Source organism: Vipera berus (assembly GCF_964194415.1).
Source record: "Vipera berus genome assembly, chromosome: 3".
Taxonomy (NCBI): Eukaryota; Metazoa; Chordata; class Lepidosauria; order Squamata; family Viperidae; genus Vipera; species Vipera berus.
In genome coordinates this window covers 377,608-405,081 of record NC_138204.1, presented here as the reverse complement: position 1 = coordinate 405,081, position 27,474 = coordinate 377,608, and the positions used below count along the sequence as shown (strand labels likewise).

General features: G+C 59.5%; 1 protein-coding gene across 2 annotated transcripts in view; it reads left to right on the top strand.

Moving 5' to 3' along the window:
* SLC12A5 (solute carrier family 12 member 5) overlaps positions 1–24,883 on the top strand; it is a gene marked incomplete at both ends in the record, with an annotated part of 84,103 nt that extends 59,220 nt beyond the window's left edge. For both annotated transcript variants that reach the window (XM_081322747.1, XM_081322748.1), the window contains 25 exons: positions 2,352–2,446; positions 2,687–2,818; positions 3,175–3,321; positions 4,119–4,173; positions 4,623–4,753; positions 10,360–10,601; positions 12,826–13,037; positions 13,364–13,531; positions 14,047–14,145; positions 14,539–14,596; positions 14,890–15,064; positions 18,346–18,464; positions 18,590–18,688; positions 18,806–18,925; positions 19,148–19,252; positions 20,085–20,253; positions 20,380–20,575; positions 20,928–21,097; positions 21,311–21,442; positions 21,753–21,860; positions 22,235–22,351; positions 23,516–23,706; positions 23,871–23,885; positions 24,035–24,168; positions 24,792–24,883. In XM_081322747.1, the coding sequence (XP_081178873.1) occupies positions 2,352–2,446; positions 2,687–2,818; positions 3,175–3,321; positions 4,119–4,173; positions 4,623–4,753; positions 10,360–10,601; positions 12,826–13,037; positions 13,364–13,531; positions 14,047–14,145; positions 14,539–14,596; positions 14,890–15,064; positions 18,346–18,464; positions 18,590–18,688; positions 18,806–18,925; positions 19,148–19,252; positions 20,085–20,253; positions 20,380–20,575; positions 20,928–21,097; positions 21,311–21,442; positions 21,753–21,860; positions 22,235–22,351; positions 23,516–23,706; positions 23,871–23,885; positions 24,035–24,168; positions 24,792–24,883 (3,281 nt within the window). The remainder of the gene's footprint in view (positions 1–2,351; positions 2,447–2,686; positions 2,819–3,174; positions 3,322–4,118; positions 4,174–4,622; positions 4,754–10,359; positions 10,602–12,825; positions 13,038–13,363; positions 13,532–14,046; positions 14,146–14,538; positions 14,597–14,889; positions 15,065–18,345; positions 18,465–18,589; positions 18,689–18,805; positions 18,926–19,147; positions 19,253–20,084; positions 20,254–20,379; positions 20,576–20,927; positions 21,098–21,310; positions 21,443–21,752; positions 21,861–22,234; positions 22,352–23,515; positions 23,707–23,870; positions 23,886–24,034; positions 24,169–24,791) is intronic.
* Between the last annotated feature and the right edge of the window lie 2,591 nt (positions 24,884–27,474).

Below are 27,474 nucleotides of genomic sequence, written 5' to 3'. Positions count from 1 at the left end.
AGAGCCCAGGATGTCCCAGTGAACTCTCCTCGCAGCCTGATCTCTGCCCAGCTCTGTACAGTACAGCACGTTACTTGTCTAATGGTGGTTTGTCCAGCCCACACTCGTTCTCTTTTCCACTAGAACCTCAGGAAGACTTTGTCCCATGTTTTGCCAAAGTCTAGGTATTTATGTCCACTGCACTGCATTCCCCGTGTCAACTAAAGTGGTCGCTCTCACAAAAATAAGACGGGACTTGTTTGTCATGATTTATTCTCGCTAAACTCAGGCTAAAGGATTTGCTAAATGCTCAGAAATCGACTCTTCTGAACTTTTCTCCGGTGTTTGTTGATGTCCGGCTGAGAGGCCTGCAGTTGTCGGCGTTCTCTTTCCCCGTTTCTGAGGACAGGAAATCGTTTGCCCTTCTCGAGCCCTCTGGCACCTCTCCTGTCCTCCGTGATTCGCCAAAGATCCAGCCAGGAGCCCCCCGGGTGAGCCTTGCTGGCTCTTTCAAGACTGGCAGACGCACCCGGCCTGTTCTGGGGACATTACAGAAGCCGGACATGCCTTGGTTGGGAAACGGGCTGCAGACCCTGCGTCGCAAGGACTTCCCAGGCATCCGACACTGGAGGTTTTGAAGAAGAGACTGGACAGCCATTTGTCTGAAATGGTATCGGGTTTCCTGCCTGAGCAGGGGGTTGGACTAGATGACCTCCAAGGTCCCTTCCAACTTTACTATTATGATTATTATCTGGGATCCCTCCAGATCCTTCCAACTTTGCTTATCCGCCTGTGTAGCTGATTTCTCCGAGTGTCCTGGATGGAAAGCAGGATTTGGGCCAGGCTGGCTGGCATGTTGAGTTACCCCATCAGAGCTCAGATGTTTGGCAAAGCAAAGCCCCCTGGGGTTTCAGCTTCGGCCTGGAGCTTTTGGGGGGATCGGCACCCCCTGTGAGGAAGCCCTGCAGAGATTGGAGCAGGGGGTCGGTCTCTCTGCATCCGGTCCCTGGCCAGGAAGGGCCTCCAGGAAGAGGCGGGGGAGGGGCTGTCCGGAGCCGAGGGTCCAAGCGGAGGGCAGCAAGGCTGGGCAGCTCCTTTGGACCTGGCAGAGTGGGGGCCACCAGGGAAGCTCAGCTGGCCCCTCCCTGGAGCCCAGCAAGAAAGTCCTGGAAAAAGCGATACTTGTTTTGCTTCTCAGCTGGCTGGCGGTACAAGGTGTGAATCTGTCAGTCTGATGGATTAAACCTTGGTTTTGCTCCAAGTCGGAAGCCGCCTTCCCCCACCACTCACAGGCCGCTGTTCTCCAGGGCTCTTCTGAAGGCCTCGGAGACCGGCTGGTTCGCGGGATCTGCTGGGATCCTCAGGGATCTGCTGCCAAATCCTTGCTTCCGAGGCAAGGCCGCCCTTTTCCCAAGTGGCAGTCCTGCCATCGGCCTTCCCGTTTCATTGGCAGCCGTCGTGCTTCCTAACATGGAATCCCAGCAGGCGCTAATGGGGGCGACCGTGGGGTGCAGCTGGTCCCTGGCAGGTCGCATAGTAACGGTTCAAAGCTACGACGGTGCTGAAAAAAGTGACATGACCATTTTTTACAGTTGCAGCCTTTGCAGCATCCCGACAGTCAGGTGATCAAAATTCAGGCGCTTGGCAGCTGGTTCATACTTACGACGCTTGCAGTGTCCCAGGGTCATGTGACTGCCCCCCTTTTGCGACCTCCTGTCAAGCAAAGTCAAAGGGGAAGCCAGATGCACTTAGCAACCGGGTTACTAACTTATCAACTGCAGCGATTCACTTAACAACTATGGCAAGGAGGGTCGTAAAATGGGGCAAACTCGCTTAACAAATGAACCGCCCATCTGGTGGGGGGAATGAGTCCTGTGAGGCTTTCTCGGGAGAGCCAATATCCAGGTCCCTCAGAAAGTCTCCCCGGCAGGCAGGAAGAGCCGCTGATCGTGGGCACAAGGGTAGATCGGTCGCCTCGCCACAAGTGATGGTGCCCATCGGGACCCCCCATCCCAATGGCTGCCCAGCTCTTTTGTGGCAGCTCCCGTTTCTGGGCGCCTCGTCTCCAAGGAGGAGTCCTCTGCCTCTCAGGTCACCTCCCGGGTCAAACCCTTCCGGGTCAGGCAGCTGTGCAGGTTCTCCGGTTCACGGCTGGACTTAGAAACCTGACCTAGAAAGGTGATGTGGCCCCCACAGGTGTGCCCAAGCAAAGGGCCCCCCAGCCAGTCTGGCCTGACCTTCTGGGTGGCTTCTGGGGAATGGGCTGACAGGGCTGCTGGCCAGGCTCGGACCCGCGAAGCGGCTGAAAGAAAACGGGGGGCAGCCCAGCGGGCATTCAGCATGGCGGTCTCAGCGCCCTCTCTTCCCTCCAGGTGATGGAAACCCCAAAGAAAGCAGCCCGTTCATCAACAGCACCGACCCGGAGAAGGGGAAGGAATACGACGGGAAGAACATGGCGCTCTTTGAGGTCAGCAGGGTGGGGGGGAGGGACCCCACCCAGGGGCCGCAGAAGCTTCCTCCTCTCGCCCGAAAAGGCCCCTGGAGTGCCAGAGCGGCCCACCCAGGGCTCCGCCAGGGGCATCTGGCTGGGCAGGGGAAGCTTCAGCCCCAGGAAACTGGAGGATCGGGCTGGCAGGGTGGGAGGGGCAAGGGGCTTCCCCAGGAGCAGCCCCCAGCCCTCCCCTCCCTCTGCTCCCTTAACTAACAGGAGGAGATGGACACCAGCCCCATGGTCTCCTCCCTGCTCAGCGGCCTGGCCAACTACACAAACCTGCCCCAGGGCAGCCGGGAGCACGAAGAGGCGGAGAACAACGAGGGGGCCAAGAAGAAGCCCGTCAAGGTGAGGGCAGCCAGGCAGGAGCAGAAGAGCCGCATCCACCCACTCCCCTCTCCTTCCTCCAGGCCTCAGATCTGGGCTGCAGGGCCTGGATGACCAGGAGGGGGCACCTGAGCACAGCCTTCCCTCTTGTTCTCCACACTGCCCTCCAGTGGCGCTGTGGGGTTTTGCAGCCCAGCCCAATTCTTTCTCTACTGGTAAGAGGATGCCCAGCTTGGGGGTCCTCTCCGGTTGCCTGGGGAATCTACAGGGCTGAGGCAGGAAGGCCTCTGGTGAGGGAAGGGAGGGAGCCCGCCACCCACCCACCCACCCACCCACCTTGCTTGGGCCCAGCCTCACGCCCCGCGCTCTTCCTGCAGGCCACACGGATGGGCACCTTCATGGGCGTCTACCTGCCCTGTCTGCAGAACATCTTTGGCGTGATCCTCTTCCTCCGCCTCACCTGGGTGGTGGGCATCTCGGGCATCATGGAGTCCTTCTGCATGGTTATCCTCTGCTGCTCCTGTGTGAGTCCCCCTCCGGGCGGGGGCTGCTGGCCGGGCAAGGGAGGGTCTGGGCAGATGTGCCCCTCCTGCTTGAGCCCCTGAGCAAGGTGTCCAGCCCATAGCCCAGCCTGCAACCGTGATAAAGGGTTGCCCCCCCACTGGCCCACAGGCATCGGTGGGAGGGAGGTGGGCAGCCCAGTCAGACCTGGAAGGGCAGCCGTGCTTGGGCCGGGCTCGGAGGCAGCTGCCTGGGTGGACGAGCGTACCAGGAGCTGAGTCCTGATGGGCCATTTCCCCGGCTTCCATCCTACCCCCCCCCCCGAGAGCTCCCTCCCTCTTGGGCAGCCAGGCCTGGCTAGCTGCTTCTCCCCCAGAGCTCTGGGTGCAAATCCCCGTGACCTCTGCAGCCCTCAGCCTGCTCGCTGCTCATGGCTGGCCAAGGGATGCAGCTAGGGGACCCTGGCTGAGGGGGTGCTGTCTGAGGGTGTGCTTGAGCCTGGCTGTGGGGATCCCCACCCCGCCTCTGGGCTCCCAGGGAAGGTGCTCCTCCCAATGAGCGCCTGGCAGGGGGCTTCTGGGTCCTGCAGTTGGAGGCGTGACTAGCGAGCACCCCCCTCCCCCCACTTCTTTGGCTGGAGAATTGGTTCAAGAATTCTTTAGGCCTCAACCCCCCCCCGTGCCTTCTGTGTCTCTCTTTGCTCTGGGGGCGAATCAAATCATGCCCCCCAGCCCCCGCCATACACACACGGTCCCAGGGGCTGCTGGGCTCCCCCCCCTCCTGCCACACTGGGCCCACACGGCTGCCTCTCTCCCCACAGACCATGCTGACGGCCATCTCCATGAGCGCCATCGCCACCAACGGAGTGGTGCCAGGTGGGTAGCAGGGAGGGGCGGTGGGTGCCTGCCTGGGAGACCCTCCTGCCCCCCCAAAGGGAGGGATTTGGGAGGACTGCCCGAAGCCGTGCACAAGCGAGGATTGGGGCTGGCACAGAAGCCCCCCTTCTTTTGTGTAAAGGTCATCTTGGATGCAAGCTCCCTCTGCATGCGACCCCCTCCTTCTTTGGCAGCATTAATGGGGTGCACAAAGTGAGGGACTCTCGGGTGCTTGTGGGACCTACCTGGGCTCCAGATGGGGGGAGGGAGGCTGCCCCAAGCGGGGTGGGTGGGTTTCCATCTCGGGGCAGTGGCTTTGCCTCCCTCCCCCTCCTGCCGCTTCCTTGCCACGTGGGGAGGGGGCGCAGCCAGGGGGTGCGCTAGCGGCCTCTGGGAGGGTCAGTGCAGGGGTCACTCCGGGTAATGGTTCCCCCCCTTCCTCTCTCCAGCTGGTGGTTCCTACTACATGATCTCACGTTCGCTGGGCCCGGAGTTCGGAGGAGCCGTGGGGCTCTGCTTTTACCTGGGCACCACCTTTGCGGGTGCCATGTACATCCTGGGCACCATAGAGATTCTGCTGGTGAGTGGAGGGAGGGGGCTGGCAGGGCAGAGGTTCTGCCAGGGAGGGCACTGGCCTCCTGACACAGGAAGGGAACGTGGGGAAGGTGCCCTGGGTGCCCCTGCTGGGCAGGAAGCTGGCACGCAAACATTTGCCCCACAGCTGCCAACGAAACGGGAGAGCCAAATGCACTCACCTCCTGGAGGCTGAGGCTGTTCACACAACACGGCCAACTCCATTCCCAAGTAGGCAGTTTTCAGGTTGCCTCGAGTATCCCAGAGCTGGGCTGCATTCCAGCAGCCAGGGTGAGCCCCTGGTGAGACACGGAGCCCACCCCCCACACCGAGCTCTTCTGCTCACCGGTTGAGCGATTTGTGCCGGCGACAGGCGTGCATGGGTGGCCGCTCTCGGCACTCCAGCCCTGGCGTGGGGAGCCAGGGGACCCTCCGAACCGTCTGGGCACCGTTCCTTCTCCACGCAAGGATTCTCAAAGCAGGATGAAGCAGAAATGGGGGGATGTCAACTTTGTTTATTCATTTGCACGTCATGCTTGAAAGCCCCCCCCCTTGGGTAGGAGAAAGCCCACGCCCTAACCCAGGGTCTGCACAGAAGTGCCGGGGGCCAGGAGGGAGGCGCCAGGGGATTTTTCCCAGTAGGATGCGAGCTAATTCCCCCAAAATGTTTTGGATACCTGATGGATACCTTTTTTATCGGGGAAAGGAGCAAAATAGCAGAGTTGGTAATGATAGCAGCCAGTACAGTCGCTCTTACATGTTGTATAACTCTGTAATTTGAGAGCGGATAAAAGCTTCAGCTTTCCCAGATGCCGCCCCTCCCTCCCTCCCTCTCGCTGTAGGGGAGAGGCAAGGCGAGCCGCTGGCCCCCTCTGTCTTGCCAGGCTCCCAGGGGCAGACGGGGCTTGGCTTGGGCAGCCCGAGCAGGCGCTTTCCTGGCTGGCACCGTCTCTGGGGTTGCGCCGAAAGGGAAGCGGCAGAGCCCAGAGGGAGCTGGCCAGGCGCTTGAGCTGACCAGTGCTCCTCCTTCCCCCCCCCCATCTCTTTTTTTTATTGAAAAGTTTTAAAATACATTTTGGATACAAAGAAAACCCCCCTCCTCCCCCCCTCTCCCCAACCCCCCTCCCCTTCCCTCCCCCTCCCCAACTTCCCAGAGCTGAATACAGGGTATAAAAATACAAATAAACATAATCTAAAATATGCTAACAACAATAAAACATTAAATTCTATCGCACTTTAACTCTCCATCGTCCGAATAATAATAAAATAACTACAAACTAATTATACATCATATAGATCCACTACTTATTCAAATGCTAAATGAAACTTTTTACGTTTACGTTTACGTTTTATTATTATTAAATTTTTATACCGCCCTTCTCCCGAAGGACTCAGGGCGGTGAACAGGGCATATAATAAAAATACAAAAATACAAAAGTTAAAATAGAATTAAATTAATGCCCAAAATAAAACAATAAAATATACAAATATTTAAAACCCTAAATTAACTCCCCATCAGGCCAGGCCAGCTTGTTCGAATAAGTGGGTCTTTAACCCGCGCCGGAAGGAGCGGAGATCCGGTGCCATCCGGAGCTCAACCGGCAGTTGATTCCACAGAGAAGGCCCTCCCCCTGGGGGCCACCAGCCGGCATTCTCTGACCGGAGGCACCCTGAGGAGGCCCTCTCTGTGGGAACGCACAGGGCGGAGGGGAGTTGACTCCGGCAGCAGGTGATCCCCGAGGTATTCTGGACCCATGCCATGTAAGGACTTAAAAACCATCACTAAGACCTTGAACCTCACCCGGAAGACAACTGGTAACCAATGCAGCTCGCGGAGCAAAGGTGTAACATGGGAGTACCGGGAAACTCCCAAGACAACTCTCGCGGCCGCATTCTGTACCAGTTGGAGCCTCCGAGTGGTCTTCAAGGGAAGCCCCATGTAGAGAGCATTGCAATAGTCAAGACGAGAGGTCACGAGCGCATGAGTGACCGTACACAGGGCATCCCGGTCCAGATAGGGCCGCAACTGGCGCACCAGGCGAACCTGGGCAAAAGCCCCCCTAGTCACGGCTACTATATGGTCTTCCAGGGTAAGTCATGAATCTAGGAGGACTCCCAAGTTGCGAGCCCTATCCACGGGGGGTAAGAACTCACCCCCCCATAGAAAGAGATGGAACATTTTGAATGTCCCGGGATGCCAGAATGCACAGCCACTCAGTCTTGTCAGGGTTGAGTTGAAGTCTGTTCCTCCCCATCCAGACCCGAACCGCCTCCAGGCAACGGGACATCACAGCGAGGGCATCACTGGGGTGGTTTGGGGTCGAAATAAAAAGTTGGGTATCATCAGCATATTGATGATACCCAACTCCAAAACCACGAATGATCTCACCCAGCGGTTTCATGTAGATGTTGAACAGGAGAGGCGAGAGAACCGACCCCTGAGGAACTCCACAAACGAGAGACCTAGGGGCCGATCTCTGCCCCCCTGCCAACACCGACTGCGAACGTCCCAGGAGATAGGAGGAGAACCACCGAAGAACCGTGCCTCCCACTCCCAATCCCCTGAGACGCCGCAGCAGGATACCATAGTCGATGGTATCGAAAGCCGCTGAGAGGTCTAATAGGACTAGGACAGAGGAACATCCCCTATCCCGAGCCCTCCAGAGATCATTCACCAGAGCGACCAATGCCGTCTCCGTGCTGTACCCGGGCCTGAAACCCGATTGGTACGGATCCAGATAATCCGCTTCATCCAGGACCAGAGGGAGCTGATGCGCCACCACACTCTCAACAACCTTCGCAAGAAAGCGAAGGTTGGAGACTGGACGAAAGTTGTTCAACACAGCTGGGTCCAAGGCTGGCTTCTTGAGGAGGGGTCTCACCACCGCCTCCTTCAAGACGGTGGGGAAATTACCCTCACTCAAAGAAGCAGATATAACCGCCTGGAACCAGCCTCGTGTCCTCTCCCTAGCTGCATAAACCAGCCAGGAAGGGCACGGGTCCAATAAACATGTGGTGGAGCTCAACCTCCCCATAATCCTGTCCACTTCATCAGGGGTCACAGAATCAAACTCCTGCCAGATAACATTGACAAGACCGCCCGTGTCCTGATCGTCAGACTCTGCCCAGCTGGAGTCCAGACCGGTCCAAATCCAAGCGATTTTATCCGACAGATGCTGACCAAACTCCTCGGCACGACCCTGCAAGGGATCCCCCCTCACCTCCTGATTAAGAAGTGAGCGAGTCACCCTGAACAGGGCGGCCGGGCGATTATCTGCGGACGCGATGAGGGCGGAGAAGTAATTACACCTCGCCGCCCTCATCGCTGCGAGATAAGACCTAATATAGGTTCTTAACCACAACCGGTCGGATTCGGATCGGCTGGACCTCCAGCAGCTCTCTAGGCCCCGTTTCCGACGCTTCATCTCCCGGAGCTCCGCGGAAAACCATGGAGCTCGTTGGGATCTGCACTGGATAAGGGGCCGCAAGGGTACAACTCGGTCCAGTGCCTCAGTGGCTGCCCTTTCCCAGGCTTCCACTAAGGCATCCGCCGAGTTGTGAGCGACAGAGGCAGGTGGGGATCCCAGCGCTGCCCGGAACCCGTCAGGGTCCATTAAGCGCCTGGGGCGGTACCATCTAATTGGTTCCGCATCCCCACGGCGGGGGGTGGTAAAACGGAAGACCAGCCGCAGGAGGTGATGATCGGTCCATGACAGGGGCATAATAAATGGAGAGCCCCCACCAAGATCATCCAACCATCGTCCAGATAAAAAAACCAGGTCAAGGGTCCCATATTTGTTCTGAATATATTCAATCCATCTCCTCCATTCCACAATATATCTCTGTTGCGATTGGTCTTTCAAATACACTGAGATCTTCGCCATTTCCGCCAAGTTAGAAACTTTTAAAGTCCACTCTTCTATAGTCGGCAGTTCTTCCTTCTTCCAATATTGCGCTACTAAAAGTCTCACTGCCGTAATTAAATTCAACATCAACTTAGTATCTATAACAGTAGTATCTGTGATAATACCCAATAAAAACAATTGCGGAGAAAACTTTATCTCTCGAGAAAGGTGGCACAAGCTAACCTCTACGGGCTGCCGGCTGCCAGGACAGAAGTAGCCATCCTATCCGAAATAAGAGGACGTAAGAGAAGAGCAAAGTCAGGGATGAATGAATTAACAGGAAGCCAAATATCTGACTTTAACTTTTCACATCTGCGAATCGCCCGTCTCCATCCCTCCCTCGTAAAAATCCAGAAAGCAGGAAGCTTCGTGTTTACTGGGACCCACAGCCGTTGGGGGTGGCGCCTCGGCTGCTCCTGGGATGGGGGGGCTTCTGCCAAGCCCTGCTGCTGCTCCCCAGGCTGGGGACCGGGATTCCTTTGCTGGCCCCCTCTGGCTCATGTTGCCCCCAGCAGTACAAAGCCTCACGGGGGGAGGGGCAAAGGTGAATGTAACGCCCCCCCTCTCCTCTCAGAGAGATCCAGGGGCCCTTCCAATAGAGCCCCTCCCGTGGGGACAGTGGTCCCGCAGGGCTGGAGGCACAATCCTTTCGCCTTCTTTTCCCAATGTCTTGTTGAGGCTTTCAGTTGATCCAAAGTCCCCCCCTACCAGAACTGCCCCTCCCCCCATGTTTTGCCACCAGACCACCCAGCCACATTTCCCTTCAGGCCTTTTCGAGGTAGCAGAGAATTAGAACCACAGTTTGACATCAGAGTCCCCCCCCCTGCAGGAAGCTATTTCCTCTGCAGGAAGCCCACCAGAGCCTCTTCAGGGGACAGGAAGGACCCCCCAACAGCAGAGATGCCTCCCTGGGCAGCCCTGAGGACTCCTGCCCTGAGCAGGAGGTTGGACTAGATGACCTCCCGGACCCCTCCCAGGCCTAGGATTCTAAGGCAGCCGTGGCCTGTCCCTTCCAGAGAAGCTCCCTCAGGACGTCCCCAGTGGACAAATCTGCTTCCTTGCCAGCCTCGCCACAGGGAGCCTCTCTGGACGGGGAGCAGGGGGGCCATTAGGCCCCTCGGGCAAGTGCTGGGCAGGCAGCCCCCAAAGGGGCTTCTGCCCAGACCAGCCAGCCCTCCCTTCCCCCGGGCAGCCCCCCAATCCTACTGGCCTCCCAGTTCAAAGCGCCCCCTCCCATCCATGGGGGGCAGCGAGGCTTAGGAATAATCTGCGGGGGGGGGGGCAAAGTCCTCCATACTCCTCAGTCAGTGCAAATATAGAAGTTAGCTGTCTCTCGCGCTGGCAATTTATAACTGCTTGAGAAAGCCACAATATTACATGTCGGGTGGGAGAACACCAGCACAGAAAGATCCGTTGTGACAAGCAGCAGCCACCTGGCATTTAATGCCCCCCCCAAATAAGTATTCATGCTGAGCAAAGATGCAGCCCCTCTTCACGCAAGTGCTGAAAACCTGCCTGTGGGCGGAGGTGTCCTTTGAAGGGCTGCCTCCCCTGAGTGGCCTCAATGCCGGCTTGGATACGAGCCAGAAGAGCTGGCAAGTCTTGTGGGGAGCCTGGCGGGGCAAGAGGGAAGGGCCTGGGGAGCCCCCCCCCGAGGCCCTCCGCTGGGGAAGGAGGGGCCCTCAGACCCGCTTCCTGCCTCCCTCAGGCCTACATCTTCCCCCCGATGGCCATCTTCAAGGCCGAGGACGCCAGTGGGGAAGCAGCCGCCCTGCTGAACAACATGAGGGTCTACGGGACGTGTGTCCTCACCTGCATGGCCACCGTGGTCTTCGTGGGCGTCAAGTACGTGAACAAGTTTGCCCTGGTCTTCCTGGGCTGCGTCATCCTGTCCATCCTGGCCATCTACGCGGGGGTCATCAAGTCTGCCTTCGACGCCCCCTCCTTTCCGTAAGTGCCTGGCTGGTCAGGGGGGAGGGGGGCTGGGGTCTCTTAGCTCTCTCCTGGGGTGGTTGCAAAGGCCGGAGACGGGTGGACCGTCTGCCTGGCGGTTTGACCAGGAGGACTTTGTCTTCTTCCGCCCTCCTTGCCTTCGTCTCGGTCACTGCTGCCCGTCGCCCGGCTTCCCCGTGTCCTGCGAGGTGCCCGAGGGGAGGCCGGAGCCCAGCGACTGGCATCTGCAGCAGGCACCGGCTGGTGGGGGCGTGGCTGCACCCCCAGAGGTTTGAAAATGCCTCCAGCTGCTTCCTGTGAGATTCCTTCGCCCTTCCTTCTTCAAAGAGTAGGGCAGCTGTGCCCAGGGGGCTCTGAGGGGCAGGCCCTGGCGACAGGAGCTGGAGGCGGTCCAGCGGTGGCCTTCCCCAGAAGGGCAACGTTCGACCTGGCCCGTTAGGTGAAAGTTGGTCTCTGGGCACATTCGGCTTTAATTTGCCCAAAGCGAAAGTCTCTCTCGGTAAGGAAAGAGGAGGAAATGCTACGCAAACCCCACTCTGGGGAATCAGCGGTAGGACTAGGTAGAGGGGTAGGCCGCCTCGGCTCTTTTAGGACTGCTGGACTTCAACTCCCAGAATTCCTGAGCCAGCTGTGCTGAGGGGAAAGGGAGAGGTTTCCATGCTGAGCCAGGCTGGCTCAGGGATTCTGGGAGTTGAAGTCCACGAGTCGTCAAAGAGCCAAGGTTGCCTACCCCTGGACTAGGAAGAAGGGCCTCGTAACCATCGCTAGCTGGTGCTTCCGGTGGCTGCAGTTCAAGGCTCTTCCCCCCCCCCCCCGTGGACACCTGGAAAGGCGGGGGGGGGCAGGGACAGTGTGCAGGGCCGGCCTTTTGAGCCCTTTTCACGTTAGACGAGAACGGCAGGCAGGTGACTGAGCATGGAAAGTCACATGGACCACGTCCTGTTTTAATGCCACAGATGTGCAGTAAATGGACAAAGAGGCAGAAAGGAGGGGGGCGCTGGGTGAAGTGCCCGTGTCCAGGGATGGGGGAGCAGTGCCTGAGGACAGAGCAGAACTGCCCAAAGGGAGGACCGGCCAGTGGCCCCCTTGCAGAGGATGCCGCCAGAGAGAGCGAGGACTGGCTAAGATCAGAGAGAATGCAGGGAAAATGCAGGGCAGCGTTGATGGAAATGAAAGGTGGCACAGAATTAGAGCACAAGGCGCCTCCGGTGAAGAGCATGGAATTAAAAATAAAAGGGGGGGATGAAACGGAAGTGAGGGAGGCGTTAGTTGGAGATTTTGGGAACCGGAGTGAAAGCGGTAGTGCAGACGGGAATCAAAGTGACTGTTCCAAAACTAGAGTGCTGCCTAAAGGGGGAAAAAAATTGAGGAAGTCAGAAGTTGTGCCAGAATGCTAAAAAAAATGTAAGATAAAGGTGGTGTAACTGGAAAAATGCTAATTATGGGTGTGCTTGGCTTAGGTAAGGAGGCTGAATTGGAAGGAGGCCGTTATTGCTCCCGTTCCTGCAATAAAGGAAATGGGGCAAGGGGGGATTCGGGGTCGGTAGGGCAACAGCTGGCTCAGGGAGGGTCTGCAAAGCCCCCCCCCCACAGTTCACCCTGAACAGGCTCAAAAGGCAGCAATTAGCAACTCTGGGGAAGTGGGGAGAGTGCGCAGACCATGTTTTTGCTCCTTAGCACGTCATTAAGGAATGCAGCGACGTGGGAGGGAAAGTTTACTGCAGGTTTATTAATTCTAGAAAAAGGGTGCAGTTGGAGCCAATAGGCCTGACTTAGAAAATGTTAAAGATGAATGGTTAATAACTGATGGCTGAATGCATCCAGCAGAATGGAAGTAAAATTGAGTGAGAAGATGGGATGCTTAGCTGAAGGTTCAGCACCGAGTAAGAACCAGACAAGGATGTGTGATGCCCCAGTTTAATCTTTTATGAATGGACGCAGAAGAAACTTCTGACATTAAAGATCCCGCCCACCCGCCAAGCCATCTCTCCACTGGGCTGTTGTGGGGGGGGGGGCAGAGAGGCCTGCTGGGAGAAGCAGACTGCAACGCACCCCTTAGATCCTGAGGCCCCAGCTGCCTGCCTGGAAAGGCCCCATTGCAAAGGCTGTCCCTGCCTGAGATGGGGGGGAAAGGGGGGAAACCGGGGGGGGGCTTGCCCGGCCACGTTGAGGAGCCGACAAGCAGCCCTCAGCCTCCCTTCGGCTCCTGTCTTTTGGCCAGGATTTGCCTCTTGGGCAACCGGACTCTGTCCCGCCACGGCTTTGATGTGTGTGCCAAGGTGGTCCAGGTGGGCAACGAGACGATGGGCTCCGAGCTGTGGGCGCTCTTCTGCTCCTCCCGCTTGCTGAACGCCACGTGCGACGAGTATTTCAGCCAGAACAACGTCTCGGAGATTCAGGGCATCCCTGGAGCAGCTTCCGGTCTCATCCAAGGTAGAAGGAGCCTCTTGTGGGGGGGGGAACCCTCGTGGGCTGGGGTCTCCTGATTCATGGGGGGAGGGGAATGCCAGCTGGGCCCCCTTATTGAGGGCAGTGGGGCGGGGGGGGGAGAGAGCCACCGTCCAGAGGGGCTCGCTAGATCTGGTGGAGGATGTTGGGGCAGGATGCTCCACTTGATCTGCAAAGTCGCCACCGTCCCGGAGGGGGTGTTGTTTGTCCAGGGGAGGAATCCTATTTTGGGGGTGGGAGAGGAAGGTATGGTGAGGAGGACCCCAGCAGGGGAGGATGGGTCCTGGAGCTGCGTCATCCTCTCTTCACAGAAAACCTCTGGAGCACCTACTTGCCGAAGGGGGTGATTATCGAGCGGGCGGGGATGACTTCTGTGCCCCCCTCCGAGGGGGCGCTGGACCTGGACCAGCCCTACGTCTTCAGCGACATGACTTCCTATTTCACCCTCCTGGTCGGCATCTACTTCCCTTCCGTCACCGGTGAGAGGCTTTCCTAGGAAGGGCTGGGAACCCCGCCCCCCCCTTTTCTGGAGCAGACGTCCAGCGCTTGGCCCCCAGCTCAAAGGGGGGCACCCGAGTGGGGGGCTCCTGGGAAGGTGGCTGGCTGGAGGCCCTTCTGCTCCCTGCAATGCCTGGAACAGGGAAGAGGGGCTTCCAGACATGCAAGATTGGCCTCAGCCCTTTGGGGTGGTGCAGTGCGAGATCTTCCCTTGATCTGAGGCTCTTCCTCCGCCTGCCCTGGCCCAGCCCAGCCCCTGGCCAGGAGTCCAGCAGCATCGGGCCTTGGCCGTTCTCACACACACACACACACACAGACACAGACACAGTGTGTGTGAGAGAGAGAGACACACAGGGCCTGCAGCTTTTCCCTCTGGTCCTTCTGCCGCCTCCTCCTCCTCCTGCCTAGATTGGGGGGGGGGCTTCTGATGCAGGGCCCCCTCCCTAACCGGAGGACCAGCACCAGCAGACCTTGAACCCCCAGCTCCTCTCTGCAGGGATCATGGCTGGCTCCAACCGGTCTGGGGATCTCCGGGATGCTCAAAAGTCGATCCCTACGGGCACCATCCTCGCCATCGCCACCACCTCGGCTGTCTGTATCCTTGGCTGGCACGGGCAGAGGCTGGCACGGGGCAGCCGCCGGGCGAAGGGAGCTGCCTTTTTCCAGCTCGCCTCGAGATCCCTTGGTGTGGGCTGCAGAGTGATGGGGCATCTCTGGACAGGCACCCCCAAAGGCTCTGTGGGGTGTGCATCGGGCCCTAGGCCAGGCCCTGGTGCTGCGGGCAGAGCCTCTCTTGGGGGGGGGCTGGCATCCCTTGCCAGGTCCTCTCACAAAAGCTGAGCCTACGTGGGGAGAGGGAGGGAGGAGGGCTGGGGGCTGCCCTAACCCCTTGGGGCAGCCAGCGTTCTCTGGGTACTGTGAGTGAGAGGGGGGTCCTGGACACCGTGGCACAGCTCCTGCCTTCCTTGCTTCCTTCATGCCCCCACAGACATCAGCTCCGTGGTGCTGTTTGGCGCCTGCATTGAGGGTGTGGTGCTCCGGGACAAGTGAGTGCCTGCCCCCCCCAGGAAGGGCCCCCTCCTCCCACCAGCATACCCTCCACACTGCCTCTCGGGGGGGGGACCCAGGTCTGCCTCAAGGCCCCCTCCAGGTGGCATAACCAGCTTTCAGGGCTGAGGGCGACTGGAGGGGGGAAGCTTTCTCCCTCATGGCACCAGCCGGGTCTGAAAAAGGCACTCTGCAGTTGCGCAGGGGAAGCCTTCTCAGGCCAAGGCGAGGACGGCTCTCTGGTCCCTGGGAGGCTGGAGAAAGGGGGCTTCACCCCCCTCTTCCCTTTCAGGTTCGGCGAGGCTGTCAGTGGGAACCTGGTGGTGGGCACGCTGGCCTGGCCCTCCCCCTGGGTGATCGTCTTCGGCTCCTTCTTCTCCACCTGCGGAGCCGGGCTGCAGAGCCTCACGGGGGCCCCTCGCCTGCTGCAAGCCATCTCGCGGGACGGCATCGTGCCTTTCCTCCGGGTAGGTGGGGTGAGCGGGCGCAGGTGGGCCAGGCCAGGGCCCACAAGGCAGGCTCCCTGGGGGCAAGACCAGACATTTAGGGAGAAAAAGCCTTCGACTTACTAAGGCCAAGCAGGTAGAAGGGGTAGGAAAAAGCTAGAACTGGGTTTGTGAGCAAAAACTGCCTTCTTACTTTCCTCTTTCCTGGGTCCTTCCCCCCCCCCACCCCCAACTGCATTCAGATTGTTTTGGTAACAGTTCTGGTGCTTGGTGGGCTCCGTGGCGGCCTGCATTCCATCCCGTGCCTGTGGCCCTCAGGTCAGTGGCCGAGGTCTCTGCCGGGCAGTTGGAGCGGTTTTGAATTCTAGTCTTCCCCCTCCCCCCCCTTGGCTCCCTACACACACACACACACACACACACAGACACACAGGGTTCATGGCAGTCTGGCATCAGTGAAGCAGCAGTGGGGCCAAGCAGGCTGGCAGCACCGACACGTGCCACCTCCGGGAAAAGGCTGGTGGGCAGTTCTCTGCACCCCAGAAAGTGGTTCAGGGCCACCAATTCCGAGGGCCACACGCGATCCCCCAGGAGCTAAGCTCCTGCTGTGAATGGATGAGGCCTGTGCCGGGCCTGTGCTGGGCAGGCACGGAGGGGCCGCTGCTGCCTGTCCAGGGAAGCTGCCCTCCACAAAGCCAGAGCCACGGTCCCCCTCCTCCAGTCAACCGGAGTGCACCTCGCCTGCCACCTCCGTCTGGAGACAGGGTAGCCTCCGGTTGATGTAAGGAGACATCCGTCCTCTCGTCCTCTCACCCCCTTCACACAGAGACACCGAGGGGGGAGGGAGGATCACCCTTCCCCCCCCACCCCGCCACCCCGCATTCAACCAGGGAGCGGCTGGCTTGAATCGCTGCTCCTGCAAAGGAGCTATTTGCAAATGATGCCTCCCTCAAAGCACTGCTAGAAGCCTTGTGGGAGGTAACCCAGCCTCTTGGCCGAAACCTGCCCCCTCTCCAGGCAGGTACCTTATAGGTTATCTAGTCCAGCCCTTGGCAAGATAGGAATCTGCTACTGCAGCATCCCTGATCATCAGGCACCCAGTCCCAGTTTCCTAGAATTGCAAGAGACCCCAGAGGTCATCTAGTCCAGATGTCCGCAACCTTTTGGGCTCCAGGGACCGGTTCCATGGAGAAAGGTTTTTCCACGGACCGGAGAGTGCATGGTTTTGTGTGCTGCCTGCCTCCCACGGATGAGGCTTGGCTTGTTTGTGTGGACCAGGATGGAGTGTAACCAATGAAACCTCCCTCACCGATTCCCTACAGTGCTTTGGGACTCTCCACGCCTCACTCGTGTTTTTAAGGGTCTAATCAGCTCCATTCAGCTACAACTTCCTTGCTCTTGAGCCTTCAGCATCCTCTCGTTTCCTCGTCTTCGCTGAATAGCTTCGTTTTCTCCTCTCTTGACCACCCACCCCCCAACCATCTGGATAGTTTTTCAATCCTGACGTTCACTGTAGATTCATTCATTACTGGTTCATTCTTGGCTCTCAGGCACTTTTTGATAAAGTTGCACAGGTATCCATATTTTGGGGTGGGAAGATGTGTAGATGGTCTGTTTCCCTTTTCTGGTGTTCTGGCTTGCTGCGGTGTCCAGACATCCAGATAAGCAGGGATTGTCACCAGACAAACAGTCAAGCAGAAAGCAATACCTTAATCAAGGAACTGCCAAGAAGAAACCACATACCAGCAGCCTTGGTAGAGCAAACCCCTGGGCACACACAGGGGGCAGACCGCACACTCAGTCAGGCGGACGCTGTGACCTTGTACCAACAAGCTCAGAGAGCACCAAGGACTGCACAAACAGTCATTCTTCATAACAATCACGTATAATCTGCTAAGCTTGTAAGCCGCCCTGAGTCTTCGGAGAAGGACGGGATATAAATGGAATTAAAATAAAAATAAATAACTAATAATCTATCAACATTTGCCCCTCTTAAAATTTCTACTTTAGTAAATATTCTACCTACGTTTGTAAATCCATTTACCTGCTGTACATTTTCATCTTTTATTTGATTTTCCTGGTCAAATACAGCAACTTCTGTCTGATATATTAATTTTCAGGTCCTCTGTGGGATCTACTTAATATTCCCAGCAAACCATTTGCTTCCTTAGCCAACAACATGGCATTGTTTGTGTACAAAAGACACTTGCATTCACCTCCATCACCAGAGTACCCTTAACAGCGCAGCAAGGTGTCTATGGAGATTCTCAGGCATCCAGGTCATAATTGTCCCAAGCCACTTTTTCAAAAATCAACTGGACTTTTTTTGTTTTTTCCTTGAAGATGTTTCACTTCTCATCCCAAAAGCTTCTTCGGTTCTGACTGAATGGTGGAGGATGGAAAGATTTATATTCCTTGCAGTCATATGGTCATTTGCACTCTTTCTGGGAGTCACTGAGGCCCCTCGGAGGTTTATCTGTGCCCTTAGGGTCACCTGAATAGTGCAAAGGGGTGTGGAGCCTCCTTGGAACTGTAGAAGCTGCCCCTCCTGCCTTCTCCCTTCGGCTCCCCACCCACAGCCCACTGCCAGACACTGTGCCCACCCCGTCTTCCCCATTCTTCCTTATGCCGCCCCCTGCCCTCCACCCCCAGGCCCTCTCGGCAGGCAACTTTTACCTCTTTTACCGGTCTACCATAGAGAGCGTCCTCTCGTATGGTATTGTGGTTTGGTATGCTGGTCTGACAGCCGCGGATAGGAAAGCATTGCAGAGGGTGGTGAGCACAGCACAAGACATTGTGGGCTGTTCCCTGACACCACTGGATGACCTCGCCAGGGCTCGTTGCCTTGGAAGAGTGAGGAAAATTCTCAGGGACGACTCACACCCTGGACGGTATCTCTTTACTCTTCTACCATCCGGTAGGAGATATAGGAATATAGCCAGCCGTACCAACAGGCTGAAAAATAGCTTTTATCCGTGGGCTGTTAGGCTTTTAAATGGGACATAATCTTATGCAGAATTGACTTGGGAGGCCGGTGTGTGGTGTAGTGGGTTCACATGGTGTGGTGGGATGGAGGGTTTGTTGTCACTGTGTGTTGGGGGGAGGGAGCACGGGGGGAGGCTCAGCTAATCTCAATGTACACATGTTGTACTACAACAGCTGCTGCCCCCCCTTCCAAAGATCTGGGTGTGCTTGGAGCTGCAAGGAGGAATTCGGTCTGAGGGGAGGAAAGTGGGGGCAGCAGCTGGGGGTGGTCTGGCTCACCTAGCCCTTACCCTAACCCTCCCTCGGCGCTTTCTCCGCAGATCTTCGGCCACGGCAAGGCGAATGGGGAGCCCACCTGGGCCCTCCTGCTCACGGCCTGCATCTGCGAGATTGGCATCCTGATCGCCTCCCTGGACGATGTGGCCCCCATCCTCTCCATGTACGCCCCCCCAACTGGGCCCCTCCGGAGCCGGCAGGGGAGCTAAAGGCGGCCTGGGCTCCCCCTTGCAAGCCAGGGGAGGGGGCTTCTCTGTCCCCCAAACGCTGAACAACCCTCCCCCCCAGGTTCTTCCTGATGTGCTACATGTTTGTCAACCTGGCCTGTGCGGTTCAGACGCTGCTGAGGACCCCCAACTGGCGCCCACGCTTCCGCTACTACCACTGGTGGGTGCCCTCCTTCTCCTGGGGGGGGGCGGGGAGAGGCACTTTGGGTCCTGCAGCCCTGGGGAAGACCACTGGGAGGGGAGGGGGCAGAGGTGCGTGACCTCTCGACTCTTGCAGGACCCTCTCCTTCCTGGGCATGAGCCTCTGCCTGGCACTGATGTTCATCTGCTCCTGGTACTATGCCCTGGTCGCCATGCTGATCGCGGGACTCATCTACAAGTACATCGAGTACCGAGGGTAAGTGCCCCTCCCTGCCCCCCCCCCGGCATACTTGCCAGGTGGGCACAATGTTCTGTCTCCTATTTGGGGGCGAGGGAGGGAGGGGTGGCGCTGTGGCTAAGTGGTGGCCGGCTGGGCCTTGGCCCCTTCTTGGGGAGGGGATGTCTCCCCCTCCGGAGGGACGCTGGGGGGGTACATGGGGCAAAGCTCACACAGCCCCCTCCCCGCTTGCTCTTCCAGGGCAGAGAAGGAGTGGGGGGATGGCATCCGGGGCCTCTCGCTCAGCGCAGCTCGTTACGCCCTGCTGCGGTTGGAGGAGGGGCCGCCCCACACCAAGAACTGGAGGTGAGCCGACTGGTGCTGGCCCTGAGCTGGGGGTCTAGAGGGAGGGCAGCCTCGGAGGGAGGGAGGGAGGGAGGGAGGGAGGGAGGGAACTGTTGTTGTCATTTTGTACTGTGGGCACAAGGGCACAATCAACCAGTGGGACCGAAGTTGCCTCCAGAAATCATGGGCGCTCCATGACGGGAGGTTTTTAAGAAGAGACCGGACAGTCACTTGTCTGAGATGGTAGAGGTTCTCCTGTTTGAACAGGGGGCTGGACTAGAAGACCTCCAAGGTCCCTTCCAGCTCTGTTCTATTCAAACATTAAAGATGAAATTTAGTTGCTTGCTCTCAAAGTGTACACATACACAACACATATTTAAACATACTATATGCAACATATGTACATACCTACACCCTTACATACAAGCAACATACAAATATTTCGCCCTGCTGGGCCAGCCTTGGCATCTCTGCAGCAGCTGCCCCCTTTCCTAGGGCGGCACGTGGAGCCCAGCAAGTGGGCTGGCACAGCGTAAAGGGCTGTTGTGGCCCTGAGGAGCAAAGTCGGAGCTCCCTCCTGGCTCCAGATCAGGCAGCCAAGATCCGATCCAAAGAGGAGCTTGTTGTGTGCAGAGTGGCCTGGAGGGATCTGGCACAGATCTGCTCTTCCTGGGGTTCTGCAGAGGGAAAGAGCTGGAGATGAAAAAGAAGAGATGGAGGAATTGGGGGGGGGCTATTCCGGCAACTGGCACAGCTGGTGATCCAGGGCAGGAGGAGGCCGGAACACCCTCAGCCGTAGAGGCGGAGAGAGCGGGGGTGGGGGGGCCCGGCTAAAGGCCTTCCCTCTCCCCAGGCCGCAGCTGCTGGTGCTCGTCCGGGTGGATCAGGACCAGAACGTCGCTCACCCGCAGCTGCTCTCCCTGACCAACCAGCTCAAGGCGGGCAAGGGGCTGACCATCGTGGGCTCCGTGCTGGAGGGCGCCTTCCTGGACAACCACCTGCAGCTCCAGCGTGCCGAGGAGGTGAGCGCGGTAAAATGGCCGCAGGAGACCTTCCCCTCTGCCCAAAGAGCCCCGGGCTCCTCGGGAGAAGGGCTGCCCCGGATGCGAGGCCGTGACCCCCCCCCGCTCTCTGCTCCCCCTGCCCAGTCCATCCAGCGGCTGATGGAGGCCGAGAAGGTCAAGGGCTTCTGCCAGGTGGTGACCTCTAGCAACGTCCGGGACGGCATGTCGCACCTCATTCAGTCCAGCGGCCTGGGAGGCCTGCAGCACAACACAGTGCTGGTCGGCTGGCCACGCAGCTGGCGCAGCAAGGAGGACCACCAGACCTGGAGGAACTTCATTGGTGAGAGAAGAGCAGGGGCCCCCGGGGGCCGCAGGGGGAAAGCAGCCGCCCTCTAGTCGGGGAAGGGTCCCCTTGTCTGACACCTCAAGGGGCCTTGTCTGGCCAAGGGAGGGGCGTCCTAGGGGCTCCCTGACCCCCCCCCCCCCGTCCTCCTGGCAGCATCTCCAGCCTCCCTGCTGCTTTCAGCCGTTGGGAGACCCGCCCTCTGCATGGAGCGCCTGCTCCTTCCTTGGTTCCCCCTGCGGCATTGCGGCCCTTCTGGGGGGGGGCTTGCCCGGGTCTGGCATTCCTCTAGGATTTCCTCCCTTCCTGGGCATCTTGGCAAGTACTCCTCTTTGCTTGTTCCACCCAGAGTTGGTGCGAGAAACCACGGCTGGCCACATGGCCTTGCTGGTGGCCAAAAACGTGGCCATGTTCCCGGCCAACACAGAGCGCTTCTCGGAGGGCCACATCGACGTCTGGTGGATCGTGCACGACGGGGGGATGCTGATGCTCCTGCCCTTCCTTCTGCGCCAGCACAAGGTGCCCCCGAGGGGGGGAGCTGGCGTGGCAGGGCAGTCTCGGGGGGCCCCCCTTCCCTTGGCACCACCAACATCTGGGGCCCGGACGCCCAGGCAGGGAGGGGCCCTCCTTGCCGGGGACCCAGCTGTCAAGCAATAACATTCGCCGGAGGTGGGGGAGTGGCCCGAGTGGGGGTCCACGTGGCTGAGCTGGCCGGGATGTGTCTCCGTGCAGGTCTGGCGCAAGTGCAAGATGCGCATCTTCACGGTGGCCCAGATGGACGACAACAGCATCCAGATGAAGAAGGACTTGACCACCTTCCTGTACCACCTGCGCATCACGGCCGAGGTGGAGGTGGTGGAGATGGTGAGGCGGGGCGGGGGGGCTGCAGCCCAGCCCTGCTCTTTGAGTTCCTCTTGTCCGTGCCTGCCCCCGTGGTTTCCCACCCCAGGCCCTACTATCCCCCCGACGTGCCTGTAGCCCAGGGCCGCCCCCCCCAGCTTCCCCTTCTCAGCCCGTTGTCTCTTGGCCAGTCTGGTTACGAGTTCAGGTTTTCCCACCTCTGTCATAAAGTGGGTTAGAGGCTCTGGTGGGCCTCTGCCAAGGGAGACCCCCTGCCGGTGCCCATCAAATCCAGCCCTGCTGAAAGCGGACACTGCTCCCTCTGGCCCCACAGCATGAGAGCGACATCTCAGCCTACACCTACGAGAAGACCCTGGTGATGGAGCAGAGGTCGCTGATCCTCAAGCAGATGCACCTGACCAAGACGGAGCGGGAACGTGAGGTACGGACCCCCCCCTGCTCGCCCCCTGGCACGTCGGGAAAGAGGCTGGCCTGGCACAGGATGCCAGCAGAGGAAATCCTGATTTTCATTGGCTGGTCCAGAGTACTGGCCAAGGCTGCTGCCAACGCCCCCGACTGCCTTGCCACGCGCTGGCCCCCCGGTGCCCATCTCTGCCCTCTGGACGCATCTCGGTGGGATTGGGCCAGACATCCTCCAAAGGGCGCAGAAGCACCCAGCAACTTCTGGGTCGTGTGTTTTTACTGGAGGGGCCACTTGTGTGTAAGAAAGTTCCCTGGGGTGGAACGTTTGTGCAGGAAAGAAACTGCATGCGCTGGGGTGACCGGCGTCTTCCCCCGCTCTGCTCTCTGCCGCAGATCCAGAGCATCACGGACGAATCCCGGGGCTCCATCCGGCGCAAAAACCCCCCCAACACCCACCTGAGCCTCCCGGACGAGCAGGTGGGCGACAGCGAGGAGAAGCCAGAAGAAGAGGTAAGATGGCCAGGCAGGGGGGGGGGGCGATCAGAGATGGCAACGGCAAGAGGGTGGCTCGTAAGGCTGGGGGGAGGAACTTCACCCTGGGGGTGGGTGGAACGAATGGCGGTCATGGAGGGTCAGGGTTGGAAGGACCTGGGACCCCCCCCTTCCCCAGCTGTGCCACTGCCACACGAAATAGGGTCTCCTGCTTGAGCAGGGGGTTGGACTAGAAGACCTCCAAGGTCCCTTCCGGCTCTTTTATGCTTCATTCTCCGTTCTGCTTCTGCATCCAAAGAGCTCCTGCGTGGAGGCACCACGGTCCCCCCTCAGGCCTTCCCTGGCACTCCCTCTCTTGTAAAGGAGCCGCTGGTTAGTTGCCCGTCTCCTCACCCCTCCACAGCCTCTCCCGTGGGGCAGCTGCCCAGCCTCCCCCCAGGCACCCAGAGCAGCTCAGATCCCCCCCCCAAGCTGAGGAGGGGCTTCTTTGGCCTCCTCTGGATGGGCTCCAGGGTCTCCCTCCCCTTCCAGGAGCCCATGTGCCATTTTGTAGGGCGGCCAGCACACTCTGGAAAAAGACCCGGGGGGGGGGAGGCTCATGCTTTCCAGATGAACTCCAGCCTGTGTGGGGAATGCCCCCCACCTCAGACACCCACCGCATTTGGCCTGGGCCTCTGGGCTGACCACACATCCAATGCCTCCCCCAGGGGGGCTTCCCCCGTTTCCCCCTCGAGCTGCATCCCAAGGGTGGCTCCTCCCCAAAGAGGAAAGATTGGGGTGGGCCAGCCTGACCTCCCCCCCCATCCCTCTGGGGCTCCCCGTCATCCTCCCAGCCAGGCTGACCCACCACAGTTCAAGGTGACACACAAAGCTAAAATATTCGCTCTGCTGAGTAAACCGTGGTTCAGCTACGCCTGGGCTTGCGTACTGTCTGAAGGGTGGCTTCCCTGGGGGGGGTGTCCTGAGCACCTCCTCCCCAGCACTGGGGCCAGGCCTGCCCTCCCACAGCTGCCCTCCCCACGGTGCTCCATCTCCCGAGCTTTTCCTGGCCGCTGGCCGCCCGGCTCCCTCCCCCTGCGTGGCTGCCTGCCTTGCCCAGAAGGGTCCCTGCCTGGGAGCTGCCGACGCTGCAGAGGAGGCCGCAGGCGGAAGGGGTGAAGGCGCTGCTCGGCCACTCAACAGGTGCAGCTGATCCACGACAAGAACACCACCAGCTTCTCCGGCAGCTTGCAGTCCCCGGGGGAGGAGGCCGAGGCCGAGCCCCCCCCCGAGAAGGTGCACCTCACCTGGACGAAGGAGAAGGAGGCCGAGAAGCTCAAGGCCAAGAGTCCCGTCAGCTCAGAGAGCATCAAGGACTTCTTCAACATGAAGCCGTGAGCCCCCTCCCCCCACCGCTGGCCTCCGGGCGGGGCAGAGACTCAGGGGTGCGGGGACAGTGAGGGAGGTGGGGGTGTCAGGTGGAATACCACCCCCCCAGGCAATGACACAATCTCCTTCTTTCCTCTCCCGCTGCTCCTGCCACCGTTCTTGCTGCCAGGGAGTGGGAAAATCTGTAAGTGCCCCTTTGGCCACTCTGCAATGCTTGGGGAGGGGGTCCCCCTCTCGCCGTCCCCCCTCCTGGAAGGCCGTGCCCAAGAGGGGCAGAGGCCGAGGGGCCAGGTAGCCCCTGCCGGCCGCCCACCGGCCCGTCTTCTCCCTCAGGAACCAGTCCAACGTCCGGCGGATGCACACGGCCATCCGGCTGAACGAGGCCATCGTGCGGAAGTCACAGGAGGCGAAGCTGGTGCTGCTCAACATGCCGGGCCCCCCCCGGAACCGCAAGGGGGATGAGAACTGTATCCTTCTGGGGCTCAGCCAGCAGGGAGGGCAGTCGGGGGGGCTGGCGAGGGGTTGGGGGGTTCTGGATGATGGCAGCTTCCCTTCCTCAGGGGAACTCCGTCCTCGGAGAGTCACGCTGGGCTTCTGCCCTGGGCCTCCGGTCAGAAGGAGGGTCCCGGCCAAAGCCACCCCCAGGGACGGGGCAGCCCCTTTTGAATCGGAACTGCAGAGTTGCAAACCACCTGAGGGGCCATCTCTGGCCCACCCCTCCCCTCTGCTCGGGGCGGGAGCCGCCAAAGTGGTTCAAAGCCTCCGAAGGCAGGAGAGCTTTCAACTGAAGGAGTGGCGGACTGTTCCGCTGGCTTTCCTGCCGGCCGGCCCTGGAGCCACAGCGCAACGTCTTGGCCCCCCCTCCCTTGGTCTCTTCTGCAGCGCCCCCAAAACCTGCCGGGGTCCCAGAACTGCTCCTTGTGGGGCTGGGCATCCAGCGTCCCTTCAGCCTTCCGGAGCGGCCCCCTCCTGCAGCTTCGGCTGTGCTTCTCCGGGCTGCCCTGTGGGGGAAAGTCTGGACGGGGGGCCCCTGCCGAAGGACCGCGGGGGGGGGCTCTGCTGCACAGACAAGCCTTGACCCTCCCCCCAGATATGGAGTTCCTGGAGGTGCTGACGGAACATCTGGACAGGGTGCTGCTAGTCCGTGGGGGTGGCCGGGAGGTCATCACCATCTACTCCTGAGTAGCCAGCCGAGGCCCTTCCTTGCCCAAAGGTTTGTGCCCCAAGAGCCTTGCCCCCCCTTTGCACCCACCGCACCCAGCTGTGGCCAGCCCCACTCGGCCTGTGTCTCGGGGTGGGAGGATGGATCCCAGGCGCAGCTCAGCGGGACCCCCAGATCTGCCGAAGGGGGCGTGGACGGGTGGGTGGGCAGAGGCTTTCTACTGCTGCTCCTCCACCCGGCTCCCCGGTGGGGAGAGGGTGCCAGCCGAGGCCACCAGCATGCTTCCCTTGCCAACGCTGGCCTCTCCCCCCCACCCCGGCCCCCACCTCCTGTGCCAGGCCCCTCTGCAGGGAAAGCACCCACTCAGGGCCCTCCCCCTTTCTTTGGACTCAATGTGTGGGGGCTCTTTGGGGGAGGAGCTGACATTCGCCCTCCCCATGCAAGCTAGGAGTGGGGGGGAAGAGTTCTCCCCAGCTGGGCCAGGGGGCCCTTGGCACCCACTGGGCCAGCTGACCCTTTGTTTAGTTGACCAGCCCCTCTCCCAGCCTGACCCCCAACTCCACCAGACCCCCTCATGGAGGCTGGGGAGGGAAAAAGGGCTCCACCCAGCTTTGCAACCCCCAACCCTTCTGGTTTGTACATGTCTTTGGGCCCTGCGCTCTCTCTCTCTCTCTCTCTCTCTCTCTCTCACTCTCTCTCTCTCTCTCTCTCTCACACACACACACACACACACACACACGTGTGTGTGTGTGTGTGTGTGTGTGTGTAAGGGGATCTCTGCCACTGCTCAACCCTGTTGCACTTTAGGGTCTTCCAGCCAGGGGATCCCTTCAAGCCAGGATCAAAATGAACCCTGGAAAGCTGCAGGGCTGGGGGCCGAGAGAGCCCCCCCAAAGCTCTGCATTACCCCAGAGCCCCCCAGGGATAACAAAAGGGAGCACAGCTGCCCCCTCAGATGACAAGTTTTCCTCCCCCTCCCTCTAGGAAGGAAGGGGTGGGCTCTGCTTCTGTCCCCCCCCATTTCTGGTGCCTCACCTTATACCAAAACACGTGCATTGGACCCCTGGGGGCAGCCCCCTCCCCCAGAAGAGGAAAACTGTGGAGCTTTTAACCAATGTGAATAGTTCTCCAAAAGCAGAACGCTGCCCCCCCCATCTGGGGAGGCTGTAAATATATAATATATGTATTCTGTACATAGCACAGGACCAGTATTTTTAAAGTCGTCCTATTTAGATGAGAAGAACCGAGAGGAAGCTGGGGGGGGGGGGGGCTGGGGAAGCACCAGGGCTCTCTAGCATCTTCATGGGCTGGGTGGGGGGCTCCCCCCAGGTGGGTCTGGGGCGAGAGCAAAGCCCCTGATCCGCCATCAGGGGAGACGCGCAGAGACGTCCTCTGGATGCTGCGGCCAAAGGGCAGGGTCTCTCCCTGGCACGCAGAAACAATGCTTCTTCTCAGGGCAAATGTGGCCCCCTCCCCATCTTGCAGAGCTGACCTTTCACCTCGGTCCAGCCTCCGCTGGCTTTGGCCACCCTCCTCCCCAGCAATTAGCAACCCCACAGCTGAGGGTGAAGGGGGGGGTGAGTTTGAAGAACGCTTCATGTATGGAGAGATGCTCTCTCTCACACACGTGCGTGCGCACCCTTCCCTCTGAGACCCCCCCCATTCAGACCCCTGGCCAGCACTTTCCAAGGGACCCACCACCGGCACCCCCGTGGAAGGAAGATGGGCCGGCCTCTCTCGCTTGCTGGCAGATGCTCAGCCTACCTCTGGCAGTCCCAGGGCCGGGGAAGGGGCCAGGTTGTCTCCTGGCCATTGCTGCCCCTCTGTCGTCCCCCCCCCCCCAGCATCCTCCCAGCCTCCCGTTCCAGAGAGGCCCAAAGCAGAGCGTTGCATGCTATTTTAAACATGCTAGTTTACACTCCCCCACCACCACTCCTGACCCTGCATGTTTGGCCCCGGCGTGTCCTGCTGCCCTGGGGCGTGTCCTTCAGCCGGCCCGCCTGGGCACCCAGGCACCCTGACCAAAGCCGGAGGAGGGACCGCAGCCCTGCAGGGAAGACGTCCAGGCCGCCTCGGTGCTCTGGGAAAGCTGGCAGGGGCAGCTTCGGACACCCCCTCCCTGGACAGATCCAGACCGCCGCCCACTGTACTGTTGCTGCACCCCTGGGCTTCCACGCTCCCCGCCCCCGTCTCCGGAGGGCTGGTGAGGGCCACCCCGCCCGGCTGGAGCTCATGAGGCGAGGGATGAGCAAGGCGGCCCCACGGCTGGGTCGGCTACACACTCTTCTTTCCGTGCTCACGTGCAATATCTTTGTTATGAATGTGACACCAGTCAGCTCGTGGAGTACCTTTATAATCGGTCACTGTAGCTCCTGTGTTTTCTGTCCACCCGAGTGACTTTGATTCCAGCGCAATCTTGCAATAGCTGTTGTGAGCTTTTTCATAGGCCTTGTGTTCTAGGGAACACTTGTGCAGCGCAACGCCGCCGACCCATTTGCTCTCTGTAAATAACCTCAGTGGTCAACCCAAAGGAAGGTGCGTTGGGCTTGCGTTTACTTTCCGCAAGTGTGTTTGCGTGGCCGGCCGGTGCTGTTAGGTATCCATGGGGCCA